Source organism: Labrus mixtus, chromosome 6, assembly GCF_963584025.1.
Source record: "Labrus mixtus chromosome 6, fLabMix1.1, whole genome shotgun sequence".
Lineage (NCBI taxonomy): Eukaryota > Metazoa > Chordata > Actinopteri > Labriformes > Labridae > Labrus > Labrus mixtus.
The window spans coordinates 2,949,947-2,967,377 of NC_083617.1; the positions used below are offsets into that span (position 1 = coordinate 2,949,947).

At 42.3% G+C, this 17,431-nt stretch overlaps 1 protein-coding gene across 6 annotated transcripts in view; it reads right to left on the reverse strand.

Moving 5' to 3' along the window:
• The window catches only part of pde10a (phosphodiesterase 10A), a 72,916-nt gene that overhangs the window by 11,237 nt on the left and 44,248 nt on the right, over positions 1 to 17,431 (reverse strand). For 3 of the 6 annotated variants that reach the window (XM_061039486.1, XM_061039488.1, XM_061039487.1), the window contains exons 3-13: positions 11,607 to 11,635; positions 9,721 to 9,844; positions 8,011 to 8,060; positions 7,748 to 7,888; positions 6,452 to 6,607; positions 4,552 to 4,602; positions 3,174 to 3,232; positions 2,856 to 2,907; positions 1,587 to 1,729; positions 775 to 867; positions 496 to 682 (exon numbers count right to left, since the gene is read on the reverse strand). In XM_061039486.1, coding sequence (XP_060895469.1) covers positions 496 to 682; positions 775 to 867; positions 1,587 to 1,729; positions 2,856 to 2,907; positions 3,174 to 3,232; positions 4,552 to 4,602; positions 6,452 to 6,607; positions 7,748 to 7,888; positions 8,011 to 8,060; positions 9,721 to 9,844; positions 11,607 to 11,635 — 1,085 coding nt within the window. The remainder of the gene's footprint in view (positions 1 to 495; positions 683 to 774; positions 868 to 1,586; positions 1,730 to 2,855; positions 2,908 to 3,173; positions 3,233 to 4,551; positions 4,603 to 6,451; positions 6,608 to 7,747; positions 7,889 to 8,010; positions 8,061 to 9,720; positions 9,845 to 11,606; positions 11,636 to 17,431) is intronic. The other 3 variants (XM_061039489.1, XM_061039492.1, XM_061039491.1) reach the window with 3 other exon arrangements.

Here is a 17,431-nt window from a genome sequence, read left to right on the forward strand (position 1 = left end):
CTCCTGCGTAAGTTTGTCGCACGAGATGACGGTGAGTCAGGCCCCGCAGAGAGGAGAGGCTCCGGCAGGCAGGCAGACAGGCGGACCACACAGAGCTAAACTGTGTCTTTCATCTAGAATCATTTTCTCTTATTTAAATTTAAAGAGTGATGCAAAATCTAAAAAAAAAACACCGCCTTTGTCAACCCTGGAGAAAAAGAAATAACTACTCTGTCAAAAAAAACAAAAAACCTGCAGCCTGGTAACAGCTGCAACGAGCCTTCCAGCTAAAAGTCTGAATGTAGGACAAGTGATGAAGAAACTACGTCAAAGGTGCAGGTATCTTAAAATAAGCCAATCAGAGTCGAGCAGGCATGGCAAAGAAGTATTATATCATCCTCTTCACATCATTTACTTTCACTGAAAAATATAAAGAGCAGATAGAGGAAGAGGAAGGATTGTTGGAGGAAATCAGTGAGTTGTTCATTTTGAAGGATGACTTCAGGTTTTACTCACATTTGCACAGTGTAAGGCCAGAGCACAAAAGACGGCGAACATCTTAAAGTTGTTCTCGTCCGTTTTAGTGAAGGCACTTCCGCTTAGTTTGTTCACCATCTGCACCACACCTATAACAGTCCCCCTGCTCACGATGGGCATGCACAGGATGTTCCGCGTGGTGTAGCCGGTTTTAAGGTCCACCTCTCTGTCATGGGAAGAAACAGAGAAATACATGACATGATGATGAGTATCCGCTCGATGGAGAGAGGTAAATGTTGTTAGGATGTTTTAAGTTACCGGTTGAACCGTGGGTCTGCATAGGCATCTGGGATATTTAAGACTTCCCCCGTCTGAGCCACTTGGCCAGCTATTCCCTTCTCTATAGAAAACCTGCGAAATAAAGGAGAGGAGTTAGATGTGGGCAGCTTGTCACAGCTGCTCAGTCCGTCCGGGAGAAAATCAGGTTACAGAAATCAGTAATAAATCAATTATATGCAAATTCATGAGCTAATCAGATTTTAAAAATGGCAATTTACACCACAAATAGTGAGGATGAACCGTTTTTCCTGATAGAGTTAAAGATTATGTTCCATGTAACTCAGAGAAGAAAATGGAGAACAATCTGTGGATTTTTTAAATTTGTACCCTCGTCTTCTTATCGGCTTTTTTTTTAGGCTTTTCTTCTCACATTTTCTCTGAGATGTCTTTGTCATATTGTTAGAGCACACCTTGATGAACAATGTCGTCTAGGTGCAGGAATCACATTTTTAGAAATGTATTTCAGCTGTTAGGAGGCAGGGTTAGGGGTGACGGTAGCCTAGGGGTTAGTGCGCTCAACCCATGTACAGAGGCCATTGGGCATCCAAACAGGTTAGGGTTAGAATCCGTCCCGTGGCTCCTTTCCTGCATGTCATTCCCCACTCTCTCTCTGTCTCTGATTTCTGACTCTATCCTCTCTCCTATTCTCTAAATAAAGGCATAAAAAGCCCAAAAAGTAACCTCATGTCTCACTCAGCGGTATGAACTGGAAGCTCTGACACATTTGTAAAACCAAAATAAAGAAACAATTAAATGACATGAAAAAGATAATAGAGTAAATATATACACACCTAATTTCTTTGGTTTTCCTAAAGACAGGTTTGCCTTCTTTCTCCTCACCGATATCGAACAGGTCAGAGTACAGTTCTTTGTTGTTGTGATCTACCTGGAAGAGTGCGCACCTGTCCGCATTCACCAGGTTTTTTGCATATATCTGCAAAACAACAGCAGGGACAGAAACACGTTTCAGCAACTTTAAGGGTTTGAAACATTTTAAAAATATATATTTTATCACCGACAATATCATTAAACCAAATTCATTGTTGCCATTAGAGAATTTATAACAACTTATAACAGTTTAGGGTCAGGTCATTTCAGTTCATTGTGCATGTTGAACAAGATGACTCGAATGACCTGAGATGACACGACAGTCACAAGGCAACAAAAATAAAACGACACATAAACAGAGAGGTGGGCTTTAGTGAGAGAAACCAGAAAATTCCAAGTTTTACATGAACACATCAAATTTGTAGAAGAACTGCAAAGTGGAAGAAAACGTGCAAGCTGCCGATTTAAAGTTAGTTCACGTCTTAACATGTTTGAAGTTTGTCTAAATATCTATTTTAAAGGTGGAGTCAGTAGCATTGTAAGTTGCAGCTTATGAACACAACATTCAATCTGGGCCCCTCCTCCTCCTCCTGGACTCATCGCGCCCAGAAGCTCTCACTCCCTGCAGGATGTAGTGTGTACGTTTAGTGTTTGTAGCTACACTGCACGCTAGCACAAGCTAACCGCCGGTGATTGGGACCTACCAACAGGAAGCAGAAACTCTGGGTTTAAGTCTGAGTAAAAAATTCAGCTGTTTGCATTCACACATGCAGCTCCTCCTGGAAATGTCAGGAGTTTTTTAAGGAGTTTTCTGCAAGCGTGAAAGCCCTAATTGTTTACACATTTTATTTTGTCATATTTGCCGGTTTGAATTGCGTCCAATCACTGAATTGCATCCACTCCTAAAATCACCTGTGTGCTGTCACTGGCTGGAGGAAACACACCCAGAAACGTCCCGAGTCAACCAAACGACAAAATCCAGTCAGAGGACAGAGTCTCTGCAGACACAGTCGGCACCACACATGTATGGAGGCCCAGAAGGGACATTATTCTTGTCCTATTTTTTCAGGACAAAGTTACTGACTCTACCTTTATTACAAATAATGATGTAAATATTATCAGTGCAGCTCATACAGCCTCCTGCAGCGGTAGCTTTTTTAGACAGACGTTCAGACGGACGTGTAGCTTGAGGACAATGTGAATGAACACAAACTTGCAGGAATCACACTCACCATAATATGTTCAAGTAGAGAATCTATTGCCACAATGTTATCAAAGTATGTTCTGTGCAAAGAAAGAAGAAATGGTGCATTGAGATGTTTGACAAAATGGGAAGCTCTGATGACGTTCACATTCAAGACATGACGCCTAAGATTTCAAAACTGTCATCGTTTATTTTATTTATTATCTAACCCGAGAGTATTTCATCTAGCATGAGAGAAGATTCTACGATAACATAAAGCTTATTTTCTGTTTTAATTATAAAGAACGCTTTTAATACATTTTCCTCTGTATTGATTTGTTGTTAGTGCAGCAGCAGCAGCTCTTACTTTGACACATCTAGAAGGAAGTCGTTGAGCTCAGTCTGTTTGGCGAGGCCTCTGCACACCTGGAAATAAAGAGAAAGAGGTTGTGAGGTTTTGCCTGCTCCACTTTTCAGAAAATGTGTGCTCAAACAGGCCGTTTGGAGATTTTCCCTTCATGACATCACAAAGGGCAGTAGCCCCTCCCCCAGGTGGGGGACACTCCCACAGCTAGGTGTTTGTTCTGCCCTCTGAGTCTGCCTTCTCACCGTAAACAATAGGACATGGAGCGAGAAAGCACCGAGACCACCCAAGCCCTTCCAGAGAGGGGGCGTGGTCAGACACAGCTCATTTACATATTTAAAGGTACAGACACAGAAATAGCCTGTTCTGAGCAGGGCTGAAATAGAGGGGTTTATAGACATGATCAAATACAGGATCAGAGTGGCCTATATCATCGTGCTGACTCATGTGCTACAAATATTGTATTGCTGGGGCCAAATATCGATATTTTGCTAATAAAAAATGACAATTTAACGACAAGAGAAGAAGAAGACGAAGCATTACGTCTTTTTAAGTTGCCAGTTAGAATGGGCAAAATGCAAATATGACACAGAAAACTTATTTTCTTCCATTCAGGACAAGGACAGCGGCACTGCACAGTTTTTAAATTAAATAGATGGTTTATAATTTTTGGGAAATTTGGGGTCATTAAATCTGTGGGTCCTGAGCCCAGACCAGTTGAGGCGATAATTTCTATCGTTCTTTTATGAAAAAGATTGATTTGTATTTGATTACCTTGATAATGTATTAAATATATGGAGCTTGTGTACACATTACTTTACATTGAGTTTCACTTCTTTGATTTGGCCCCCGTTCCCTTCTCTGACCTGCAGCATCTTTCAAACATTTCTCACAGAACTCTAAAGCATCCTGCATGCTCTGTTAAAAAAGACCACCTTTCAGTCTGCACTCTCAGCTTTGGCGCACCTTCACAAGTTTCAATAACAACGGGGTGTTTTGCGTCGCTCTCTGAGGCTCAGAGATCCACTGTGGCCCGGTGCTGCAGTGGGACGCTGCTTCTCTGAGGTGTTACGCTCCATGTTCATATGAAAACAGCACTAAGGGGCGTAATGACGTCTTCAGGGAGCTGTTTGTTGAATCTGTGGCTTAGTTGATTGGACTGGGCCCAGTGACAACCCCGTTTCTGTACACAGTGGATTTCCCCATTAAAAAACAGCAGCGCAGAACCAGAACAAACAAAGTCAGCCAAGATCATAATAAGCGGGACGGCTCCAGCTTCACCTTGTTCCCAGACAAAGTCTCTGGGGAAGTCATTCAGCACAGCGCAGCTTCAACACATGATAGTGGATTCAAAACCCGTCCTGTGTGGAAGTTTGCTCACCTGTACTTGATGAATGGCAACTGAAGCCCACGCTAGATTCGCTGTAGCAACCTGGAAGAGAAAGTAAAGCTCAGATGATGAGCAACAAAAAAATGTTTAAAGGTTGAACCAGTGCCTATCGTCTTCCCTCTTTTGTGCATTACAACAGACTCATCAGCAACTATCAGGCAGTTTCATGTTCACAGACGCAGATTCAAAGCTGAAACACAAACGAGTTCACTGCCCCCCTAGAGAATCATCACGGGACTGATCAGTTTCCCACATCTCTCACATTCCCGTTTAGCGTCTTTCAGCTCCTTGTTTTGGTTTTAAACACTGACACTGTTTATGCTCGCACCACTCTTTTAAACCTTCTAACCTGCAGATCGATTTAGTGAGCTAGCTGCCCAGATCAAGAAACAGACAGAATGAGCAGACAGCCTGTAAACACAGAAGAACATTCACACTCGAGTTAGATTTTAAACTCAGGAGTTAGTTTTTACAAAGCCAGGGCTTTAAGAAGAGAAAATAATTGACCACTGTACAGAAGCCCTAAGTGGACATACATCCATATGTTTATTTCACTCTGTTTTTCCTGTGATAACGAGCGATTTCAGTTGTTTTCTCAAGATCTCAACTTATTTATCTTGTTAGCTCTAGAAAATAATGCTGGCTTTCTGTGATGTAGAGTTCATATTTCAAGTTTTTCATAAAACCGTTGAACTTAACTTGTTATCACAGGAAAATGGAGTAAAATAAAATGTATGGATGCATGTCCTCTTAGGGCTTCCGTAGTATTCCTGACCTCACATATTATGCTTTTTATTCGTCAGTGTCTGACAAAATGAATAAGTAATAAGATAGTGTTGAATTATCAGCTTGCTTTGCTGCCCCTGATGACTGATTTATACGTCTGCGTCGTATCTACTCCTTAGCATATGCCGTATTGTTAACATAGTCCTGTACCTCCACAGGAGTAAAGATATGTAACCTGACATGCAGCTCCTCAAAATAGTGACAAACAACGCAGTCCTGTGATTGGTCCCTTGGGAAGTGGGACGCATCGTCTTTCCTGCATTTACAACATTTCTGGTTACAGCGACATTTTCAAAATTCTGAAATTGCAATAATTGCAGTGTAAATTTGAAAGCTTGATCCAAAGACAATGAGATCCACAGAGGCTTAAATTTCAAGCTCCGTCCACCATGAAGTGAAGAAACGTCTTCAAGATCTTTGGATTTACCACGACCCGGATGACTGAGAGAACCTACACAGACAACTGCAGCGTAACTAACTGCTGCTCAATATTTATCAGCTCTGACATACACATTACACACTTGATTTCAGTTGCCATGGTTTCCTGTACACAAACAAACAGAGACTGTGGCGGGGAAACTGACGATATAACAAGCATAAGAGATAGCAATGCCAGCTAGCGTTAGCAGGACGAGTATTGCAGAAATACGCAGACACACCAACGCTCACGATCGCGTTCGATTCAATGCAGAAGTATAAATTAGGATTAAGTGGCCTAAAAAGTACTGATTCAGGATTTAAAGACACCATGATGTGACGACAAATAAGGTCAGTAATGTTCACTGTATTTGGCACATAGAAAGTTAAATCCCTGGAATAGGGAAACTTTACCGTCAACATATGTTGCCTTTGGAGTTTTAATGCTTTTCCTATAACTATACTGGTATTATATTAAGTAATACGTTTAATTTGCAGCTTGCTAAATGCTCTTGATCACAGATTTTCAGCACTATGAAGTATTTTCCAAACTCACTTGAACCCCATAAATCTAACAAGAGATCTCAAGCAGATCCAGATTAAGGTGAACACCAGGCTAACTGTCGTTCTGTGAGCCTTGCTCCCGCCTCCCACTCCTTGGAGTGTTTTTTGTCTGGGTCAGACTGACCTCCTGGTGGCTGAGGTTGAAGGGCTCCTTGCCCCAGTGCCGATGCAGCTCCAGGATGGCGATGAGGTCCCCGATGGCAGTGAGGATGGGGAGGCACAGGACAGAGTGAACGTGGATCCCTGAGTCCTGCCCTGTGCCGTCGGGGAAGCGCTCATCCTGCAACACACACGGGGTCAGACACGGTCATTATCAACTGAAGCGCTCACACCGATGAAGAAAACAAAAGGGGCAAACCGGAAAATGAATTCTCCCGTCTGTGAAGCTTTAGCTGCCAAAGACAACACAGACAGAAGTTTGTGTGCAACACGCTAAAGTGCTCCTTATAAAGGTAGTTAACTTTTGAAACTCTGTGCAGTAGTTTGTGCATAGACACGTCTGTTTATTCAAAAATGTGTGCATGCATTGTGCACTTTCTGCACTTTTACTCTGATGGTCACTTTATTCCTGGTTTGTTTTTTCAAATCCACCAGTTGTGTTTTTGTCAACTGATGTACAGTTTATGTTGTTGTTGTGTGGCCTGGTTCTGTGCACATTTGTAAACGTGTGCATCATCAACCTGCTGGGAGGGACACAGATGGAAATCAGCCTGTTGCTTTAATGCAGGATATTTACATGTTTATGCTCATGAATGTGCACTGTCCCTATTTTAGATTTTTTTTTAAATGTATGAGAAAATGTCCCACCACAGGACACTTTTCTGATATGTTATTTTCTGGGTATGTTCGAGAAGATTGCTTGTCACACGCTGAAGAAGAGCGTCTGCTCAAAACGTCCATGAGGCAATTAGAAATAAACTTTTGGAGTTCTGTCCTATTGGTTTTTCTCGTGTGAATATTTATTATTTCTTTATTTTGTCAGGATTCATTACCTAGTTGTTTTACGTCGTGAGGGAGTTGTTTTTTCCTCTACCATTTATTTTAAATTTAAATGACTTTCTCCAGCTTGGACATCTCGTGTTCTTCAGATTATGAAGTGTGAATGAGGACACTGGCCTCAGAGAAAAAAGTTCCCCTATCATTTGTTATCTGTACTCTAATATAGCTGCGGTGAGCACAAGGGCAGAGCGCTGCAAAACACACCAAACAAAACAAGTCCTTCATGTCATCCCAGTGAACTTGAAGGTATACTGTGTTTTTATAATCTGAAGCTTGACTTTGCTGATTGCATTGAACCAAGAGAGAAGGAGGGACCGCGATTTAGTGACGTTCACACTGATATTTGGGTCATAAAATGTGACTGCAGACACTGGTGGAGAATCACAGATAACTATGCAGAGAGCTGATGATTCCCCCTTACCCCCATGATGTCTTCTACTAGGAGTGTTTTGTGAGTCTTGGCAACATGAGCGGCGATGGTTGTCCCAAATGCGATGGGCCCGGAGGGGATGAGGCTTGGAGGGCCGTCTTTGGCCCCCGTTGGAGTGAACATACATAAACTCTATTGAGAAGCATAAACAAGAACAGAGAGGGGGACACAGAAAAAGGAGAAATATGTGAAATACATGCACACCACCGGATTGAGTGTGTAAAATGTATACAGAGAATATTCTCTGCACTTACATTGTTGCATTCTCCCAAGAAGTAAAGTGCAAATCCGTCAGCTTTTGTTGCTGTTGAAAAAGAAGACAAACAATGTGTGTTTAGATCCTCTCCTTTAGATGTGTCCAACAGTTAATGACAGGAAAACCTGAGAGACAAACGTCCAGCTCGATTCTATTAACAGTGTCCCACATAAGAACCAGGGCAGCCTGAGCGAAGGGCTTTCACTGTCACCCAGTTCATCTCATTCCCACTCCTCCATCCAGTCCCATTTCACACCGATATATCGGTCATGTTGACGTAAAATGTGACAAAGCAGACACTGGTGGAGGATAGCAGATGATTAGGAAGCTAGTGGAGTGTGATTCTTTGATTTCTTGGTCTGACAGGAGCCTCTCTGTGTGGAGTTTGCATGTTCTCCCCGTGTATGTGTGGGTTCTCCCCGAGTACACATGACTGTAAATTAAAAACCGTATGTGTGAATGTGAGTGTGGCTGGTTGTCTGTCTCTAAATGTCAGCCCTGTGATTGACTGGCCAAAAGTCCAGGTAGTAACCCCGCCTCTTGCCCAGTGACAGCTGGAATTGTTTCCAACCTCGCCGTAACCCTGAACAGAAAAAGCGGTATAGATAACGGATGTATGGTTGGACAATCAGAATCAGAAATACTGTGTTAATCCCAAGGGGGAAATTTGGTCTTAAAGTGGACATATTATCCCCCTCCTCCACCTTTTCAAACAGTCACATGTGGTCTAAATGAAACATCTGTGCTGAAACATCTGTGCTGTGCTTTGGTCAGAATATAACATGAATCAAGCACCAGAGGAGGTTTGTGACCCTGTATAAACCAGCTCTCTCAGAACGCTCCGTTTTGGTGTGTGTGTCTCTTTAAATGTAATGACCCCCCCTGAGTTTTCCCCGTAGACATCACTCCTCTGTAGTGAGAATAAAAATGGCCGACCTACGCAAAAGTTTTATTCTAGTCTGGGGGTGGAGTCCATGGGTGGAGATATCAGGGGAGGGGAGGGGATTTCTTTTTACCAGAATCCCACTGTGACATCACAAGGAGAGCACATTTAAAACGGAGCATTTTTCTCTGTGTTGTAAGACTTATACAGACCACAAACAAAGGACTGGATGGATTTATTTCACATGTTGTGGGTCAGTAGACTCTCAGGTTACCCAAATATATGTTCAAAAACACTGAAGAAGTGGATTTTTCAGAATATGTTCCCTTTGATATAGAAATATATACATAGAATAAAATACTAATATGAATAGAATGTTTTGATCCTTGATTTGATTCATACTTGTTAAAAACCTTCTGACCTCATGTTAAAGCGTCACATATGCTTCAGTACTGTGCTCATTTTGAATAGAAAGACTTGTTTAGATTCTAGTTTCTAATTTTTTCTTTAACATCATTTGGCCAACCTGAATCAGGAGAGAAAAATGTGACTTTAACTTTACAAATAATTTTTTCTTCTCGTGATGTATTTATTTTTCATTTAGGGCCGAGCAGAACGAGGGTTGGGTTCACCACAGCGAGCGATTTACTCGTCTTAGTTTATTCACCACAGCGTCTCTTCCTCTTATCCGTTTTTGGATATAGAAACTCGTCATCATAGTGATTTTTTTCTCTCCCATGGTATATAACCAGTGTCTGTTAAGCCCATCGTGATGTTGTCTGAGGCGGAGAGCATCAACAGGCTGCATCACGTTCCTCTTTTTACCTGTTTTGATGATGCTGCACAGCTCATAGAGCAGGAGTTTGTTGTCTCCTCCAGTGTCCAGCCGCTGCTCCATGTAGCTGTAGAGCTCGTACACCACGCCCTGCATGTTTGTGTCCTGGTACTGCTGGACACAAGACACACACAAATTGCAACTCCACTGCCTCGCATAAACACGGGGATCGAATTACCATTCAAACAGTAACAGATAAATGACACAACAACCTTCGTCTTGTGCTGCACCGGTCTAATGTTACTTCAGCAGCTCATTGCTGATGTGAATGGGAATTATTTTTTTTGAATGAAAGGCAGATCCATTCATCTCAACATCTCCAGCCCACCCTTACACCTCCTTGTTCTAGCTCAGGGATCCCCCCGCGGTCCCAAGAGGAGGCCACCGGAGCCCCACAGCTCTGATTAGAGCCCTGCTGCTCAGCCTCAGCTTTAAAGTGTGGTTATGTAAGAGGCGGACCTCCTGCCTTGTACGGGGGTCCAGAGAGACGACTATTTCTGCGCCTGCAGAGAGGGGGCGAGGACAGGACGGCAGGGAGAGTGGCGCACTAGAAAACCTTCCCCCCCATGGGGACGCCTTCTATCCTCCCACATCCTGTTTGCACAGACGTATGGATGACGCACTGAGAGGTCGAGTGGCCCTTGTTTTTTTTTTCCGTTTGTGTATATGTGTGTGAAGCCCCCGCTACTCTACACGGGCCCTGCTGCTGACACCTGGCCTCCTCAGGGCATGACCGCGTCAAGAAGACAAAGGTGTGAAGGTGAGTGAGGAGCGAAGGGGATCGACTCTTTCCCATAAATGTCCTGGAAAGTGTCGCACACGAGGGCGTAGCTAAATATTCACGTTTAACTTATTATTCTTTGAAGATGTTTTATTTTTTTAAACAAGGCCGTTTTTTTGCATATCAGCGGTATGTGAAGTTTGACATATTCATAAAATCAAGAACTTTCTAGTGAAACAGAAGCAGTTTCTTTAAGTGCATGGAGATTGTACCGATCACGATCTAACGGTCTTTTGGTCGCGTGCCGGACGCATGATACAAACATCCTCACACCTCTCGCTCGCACACGCTGAATTTTCCAGGATATTTTCTGCTGCGCTCTGAAATTGGCTCATCCCAACTTCATAAAAAAATCTCTCTTACATGGTTTATTTATTTTTTCATTGTATGTTCTTGAAACCAAACGTAAGTGTGGTCTCTCTCTGTTTGTTGTCTCACATTCAGGCAGCTCATTCCAGAAATTTTAGGACGTTCACAAGAGGTTTTGTGCAAGTGTGCACTTTAAACCTTTGTTGAAAATGTACAGTGAAAAGTTTTACCAATGGCACTGTTTTCAAAGAAAGGCACAGGGACACAGACAACAAATTGTTTTTTTTTAAAGAGCAGTCAAATCTCCGTCTTAATGAAATCAACCTCAATGTTAGAAACTCTTGAAGAGCAATGTTGACTCCTGAAAATAGTTCAGCCATGATGCTTTCTTCAGTAAGTCAACAGGATTAGTTTTGGGAGTAGTATTTCAATAGCCATTATTTATTTATTTTGTGGGGGGCATTTTTTCCTTTATTGGACTCTAATTTTTATTTAATAGGGATTTAATGCAGAGACTTGAACGGATGTGCAGCACACAGAGTTTATCTTATCATCTTGTCCCTAGTCGGGCTTTTGAGCACACAGTGTAAAGACAAAGACAACAGGCAGTGACAGATACATACACATAAACCCCAACACAACACTACATAACTTCTATAAGACAAAATAGATTAGACGTTTAAAATACAGCAAGCAATCTTTCTTTTGAAGTTACTAAGTACGTTTAAGGCTTTGTGCGTCTTTGACATGAATAAGAAGATAAACATTAAAGTGAGAAAAACCTACCCTGCTGACTCCTTTAGCTGACGTGTCATCTGTAAAGAGAAAAATCACAAAGTTAAAAACAAGTTTGATTCTGTTTCAGGGTCAGAGGTGATTAGAATAAGTAGATGAGCTATTTGCTAGTTAAAGGAGCAGTATGTAACTCTGACCCCTAGTGTTTAAAATGGGTACTGCAGTCTAAATTCTAAACATTATAGAGAGCTGTCTCCCCCGCCCCCTCCTCTCTAGAGTCGATGCTCACACAGGTCACCATGTGGTGGACTCTGAAGCTTCAGTGTTTATCCAGCTCTGCATGGGTCTGTAAACCTTTCTGTGTTCTAACCTCTCTCCATTTTTCAAAAGCATCTCCAATATTGATCCTAGTTTCAGCACGTTTCTGCTCGTGGAGCTTATTAGAAACATGCAGAGGCTTTTTAGGTCGGGTACAATCACTTCTATCTGAACCACTTCTCTTGACCGCTTCCATCGCTGCAACACCTGTTGACCTGATAACTGCTCTCATATCTGGCAAACCGAGGGGCGTCCAAAACAGCTGTGTGGGGGCGTGTCTTAAAAGCGCCTACCTTCTCTGGTCCAAACAAATCCAGAGCATTCAGGAGCAGAATCTAAAGTTAGAAGGAGGACATACTGGCTGCTGCATTGTTGTCAGAGAAGCCAGCACTTCAACACAGCATGTTTAACTCTGTAGGATTTATACATCAGTCTCCACAGCATGACAGAGAAACACCGCTTTCTTACATTAAACATATTTGGGAGATGGAATTGAGAAACTTACTGAACTTCCTCTGAACATATGTGACTAAAATGTATGTGGTTATTTAGAATTTAAAAACTTTTTTAGGAAGCAAATAATTCAACGTACACACTGTGTAATAAAACAACAGTAGTTCAGATCTAACTTTTAACAGATGAACCTCAGATGAGCAAATCTAAAATGAATATTTCTTCTGTGTCTGATGCTCGGAGACATTCGCTGAAATTATGTTGCTTTAAAAAACAGAATTAGCCGAGGTTTTAATTCAACTTGACAAGTGCAAAAAATTGTGTGGCCCGGAGTGCAAATTCCTGGTGGTGATTTCAGGCTGTTGGAGAGACAGCAGACATACGACTATTGTCTTTGGACATCGACACTGCAGTGTGATAATAACGAGAGCGTCGGCCAATCACAACAGTTTCCGGACTTGTAGTCTGGGAGTGTGGTCTGGGATTTGCTTTTTGGGATGAAAATAAGAAAACCATTCACACAGCTCACACACGGCTTTTCATTGAACATGCGTCAACGGCGCAGGAGAACAGTGACCGCTCAGATCTCTTCGGGTGACTTTTCATGTGATCAAACCCATGCAAACAGCCGGGGAGATTTCAGACACACCGACTGAAGTGCTGACTATAGAGCCTCGGTCCTCTTTGGATACCGAACCTCTTTGTACGTGTGAAGACAGAAATTACAGCCAGCTGCATTGTTTGTTGTTTTAAACATTCCTCCAGTGCACTATGAGTTTCCTAACTTAGCCGTGAGAGCTATTTTAGAGTGAACTCCTGACCCGGCCCGTGACGTCAATCAGACGACAGAGAGCTGCACTTCAAACAGGACTTCAAAAAAGGAAAATCCTTTTTTTTTTTTTTTTTTTTTGTATAATGACTAAATGAGGCAGAGAATATTCCGACATGAAACCTTTGAAGGAAAAATGGCGCGGCTCCAGGAGGCCTTTCACCTGTTATACTGCCAGAGAGCGGCTCAACACAACCCCGTGAAACACAAACATGACGGAGACTCCTGGAGGATTATGTTCAGGGAATTAACAAAGACGACTCAGTCTTAGCCCTTATTCACTAAGAGGCATAAACTGATGAGCCAGAACATTGTGGTTCATGATTGGTGCATCAGATTGGTACCTCATGGCAGACATTGGTGGAAGCTTTTTCAGGCTTACAACTGATACAGATGACAGATTTTCTTTGTTCCTTTTTCAGAGAACATGAGTTATTAATGTCTTTCAGGACCTAAAGACAATTTCAACCAAAATCTGAAAAAGTGGATCTGGAGGAAAATTACAAACCCTGACTTTATATGTGATTTTTTGATCCAGCAGATGTCGCCCTTGAGCACCAGCATGAAACCAAAACAACTCGCGCTGCATTGTTGTGTTAGCATGCTAATGCTAGCGATCTTTATTATGCTTGTATCTTCACACTGCATGTAAATTTACCTGAAATGAGCGTGATCTAGAAACACAGTTAAGCAGTGAGTACAGTATGTTATTCTTCTTTTCTCTAGTCCCTCAATTAAACAACTTTTATACACGAGGGGAGGAGTCAGCCGGCCGTCTGGGCGATGTAAACAAAGTGAAGATAGGACTCTGAAAACTCTGAAAACATCACAGACAGTGGGACTCGGGTGTTACACCCATTGTAGACAGTCATGAATCACAGAGTTATTTTCAGAGGATATACTTGATTTATATTATATTGAAGTGTGAAAAATCACATATTAAGACTTTAAGAAAGAATACAATGATGGGTGTCTCCGGTTATGAATCTAAGAGGAGAGTGATAAACTGAGTCTGGGGATTTCAAGGAGCAGAAAACAACAAACAAGCTCCCTGTAGATCTGATGTGTTGAACCAGTTGGACCAGTTCCAGCAGTTTCCTAAAGAATTGCACACGGAGGCATGGACACGTGCAGCAGGTTCAGGTCGTTCACCTGAAACTAAAGAGCTCCACTGTCTGTATGTTTGGTTGAATCAAACTAAAAATATACAAATACACTTTCAGTTTTTACCACCTGCACAGGAAACATTAAGGATAAAAATGTCATCAGGTATGTGTCGGGAGATTAACCCTTTCAGGATATAGCTGTCCACAGGGCAGAGGGGTAAGGTATGTATGCAGGTGTGTGTGTATGTGTGTGTGTGTGTGTGTGTGTGTGTGTGTGTGTGTGTGTGTGTGTGTGTGTGGGTGTGTGTGTGTGTGTGTGTGTGTGTGTGTGTGTGTGTTTTATCACTAGTAGCCTCTTTCTAACACCGTCCCATATTTTCAGGGACTTGCTGTGCTTTCAGTAAACACAGGAGGAGAGAGGACGACATGTTCTTAGAAAACACATAACGCAGTGAACACTAAACACGACTGTCGAGCAACAGCCTGAAACCAGCAGAGGCTGAGCAGAGCTCCTCTTCTGACCTCATCGCTCTTCTGCTCGAGCTTTCTCCTGAACCGGGAACGATCCTCAGTCGACATGTTTGTCAGGTGTGCGGAGCTGGGACGTCCGGCTTGAAGTTGGCAGCTCTGCACGTCTGTTACTCAAACTTTTAAAAGCGTCTGGAAATTTGGCTGATTTAGTAAAAAAATGAATTGATGACATGAAGGCTGAGAGTCTCGTTAAACATCCACAAAATCCTTCAAATTGGGGCGGCCCAGGTTCAAATCCCACCTGTGGCTCCTTGCCCGCATGTCACTCCCTGATTTCCGACACCAACCACTGTCCTATCTCTCCAATAAAGGTACAAAATGCCCAAAAATAAATCTTAAAAAAAAAAAAAAAAAACATCCACAAAATAAAAAAAAGTCCACATTGTAGCAGTCAGACAGATTTTGATTGGCGTCTGCCTGGTGTGTCAGTGTCTGCAGCCTTACACAATATGTCTGAGTCTTGATGTGTAGGGATACAGAATTTTAACTTTCATGCAGTATTAATATAATACAACCCAAAGTCTTAGGCACCCAATATTGTTTCAATCCTTGGTAAAGGGCACCTTGGCATTGCTCAGGAAGTGAGCTGGCACCTCTCCGGCTACCAGACCAACTTCCAGATTTGGTCAGCACCGAGACTTGAACCGGTGACCCTCCAGTTCCCTACAGACTGAACTCCTGCCGCCCTCGAGGTTTGATGGTGCATGCAGCCAAAACCTGCCAGTAAGGTCAATTACAGCTGAATATCACCAGTGTCTCACTCTATTCACTGTCCTGTCTGTCCAAATAAAGGCACAACAGCCCAAAATAAATCTTACTAAATGAAAAAGACTGAAGATCTGTAGGTATTAAAAATGTTTAGGGTCCGTGTGTTTAAGCCTCTTACAAATATATCAAAAATATCTGTGCAGATGATGTGCACACATAGCGATTTAATGAAGCATGATCACAGCATCAGTTCAGGACATTAATGCAGCTGTAAGAAAAGAAGAAAACAACTCAAATCAAAATTAGATTTCAGATTTCTTTGACCAAAAACATCCTTAGATAATTATCAGACCGTACTGTGATGAGTCAAGCACACGCGTGCAAACACAGATCCAGGCTACAAGGACTCCCGATGGGAGCTTTATTGATCTGCAGCCACAGATACGCACGCAGGACGCTCAAGCTGGTGACTCAGCGGTCAACATGTGTGCACATAATGGACGCTCTGCAGCAGACGTGCAGCTCCCTCTTCACCTGTCTTTGATGTGCTTTTTAAAAATGATGATATGTAAGATATGTGATCATTGCGTCCCTAATATCACATTTTATGGTGTGAGAAGTAAATGAAACACATGTTTTGTTCAGCTGATGGAAAGCCCTGCAGGTGAGGCAGCTCCTCTATCACAGTGGATCTCTGAGGTCCGGCTGCACAATCACATCTTTGTCGGCTTGTGACTCCCAAATACAAGGGAAAGAACAGAATCAGCTGCTTCACAGCTCGGCACACAACGCGTGCTGGGGAAGAGAGACCGGTTTCTACCACAGAGCTCTGCGTGACTAATCGAACAAGGGGACAAACATTTTAGGAACATTTTAAGATGCCTGTTGTTATCATCAGTGTCAGAGTTTGTTTGTCCTCGAGCGCAGCGGTTCTCAATCTTTTTTTTCCCTGGAGCCCCCTCCTAATGGAGCTTTTACACTTTCACAAAACTCCTGAAAACTTCCCAAGAAATGTCAGGATGAGCTGCATGTGTGAACACAAGCAGACACATTTTTCACTCTGACTTTACTTGGAGTTTGTCCCACCAGCCTCCTAATACATTTACAGTGAGTGAGAACGCAGCAGGAGATATTCAGGAAGATTTCAGAGGCAGTCCTCCTAAAATTCTCCTGAAATTTTCAGGAGGGCGTTTGTGAAAGCAGCTGAAGAAAAGCAGATTTCATTTACCATCTTTGATGTCCCCTCTAATGGGGCCCAGACCTCAGGATGGGAACCAGCGCTTTAGTGATTGGTCCATTCATTAATGACCTACTTAAGTTATAAGATAATTAAATGAATAATCATAGTATATTCTGTATGCAGCTGCGACATTAAGGATGTGAGTGACTTTTAAACCAAAACAGTTATTTTTCTAGACTTTCTGAGACTAACTAATTTTTAAAAAATATGAGCAGATTCTACATCTACGCGGCAAATAGAGATTGTTTTGCAAACTGTGTCTACATATTTTATACACAACGGAATCAGACTTTGAGTTTTGAACTGATGAATTAAAACAGTAATTTGTCTGAGTGTTTCCGTGCAAATAAAAAAATACTCACCTAGAATAAAAACACAAAGTTTGAAAGGAAAAACGATAGAAATGTGTAAAAGGGCATCATTTTCTAAAAGATTATAAAGATGGTAAAGAAAGAGGAAATATTTGATGAGAATATGAAACAAACACACGAGAGAGAAAACTGAATCTTTGTTTCTAAAATGACTGAAAACAGCCGGCATACTGGACACGGCTGTTTGCATGAGCAGAAAGTTCACGAACCTACACAGTGTGTGTGTGTGTGTGTGTGTGTGTGTGTGTGTGTGTGTGTGTGTGTGTGTTGGTGTGTGAGTGTGTGTGTGTGTGCAGAAGGCTCAGAAGAGTAACGAGAGG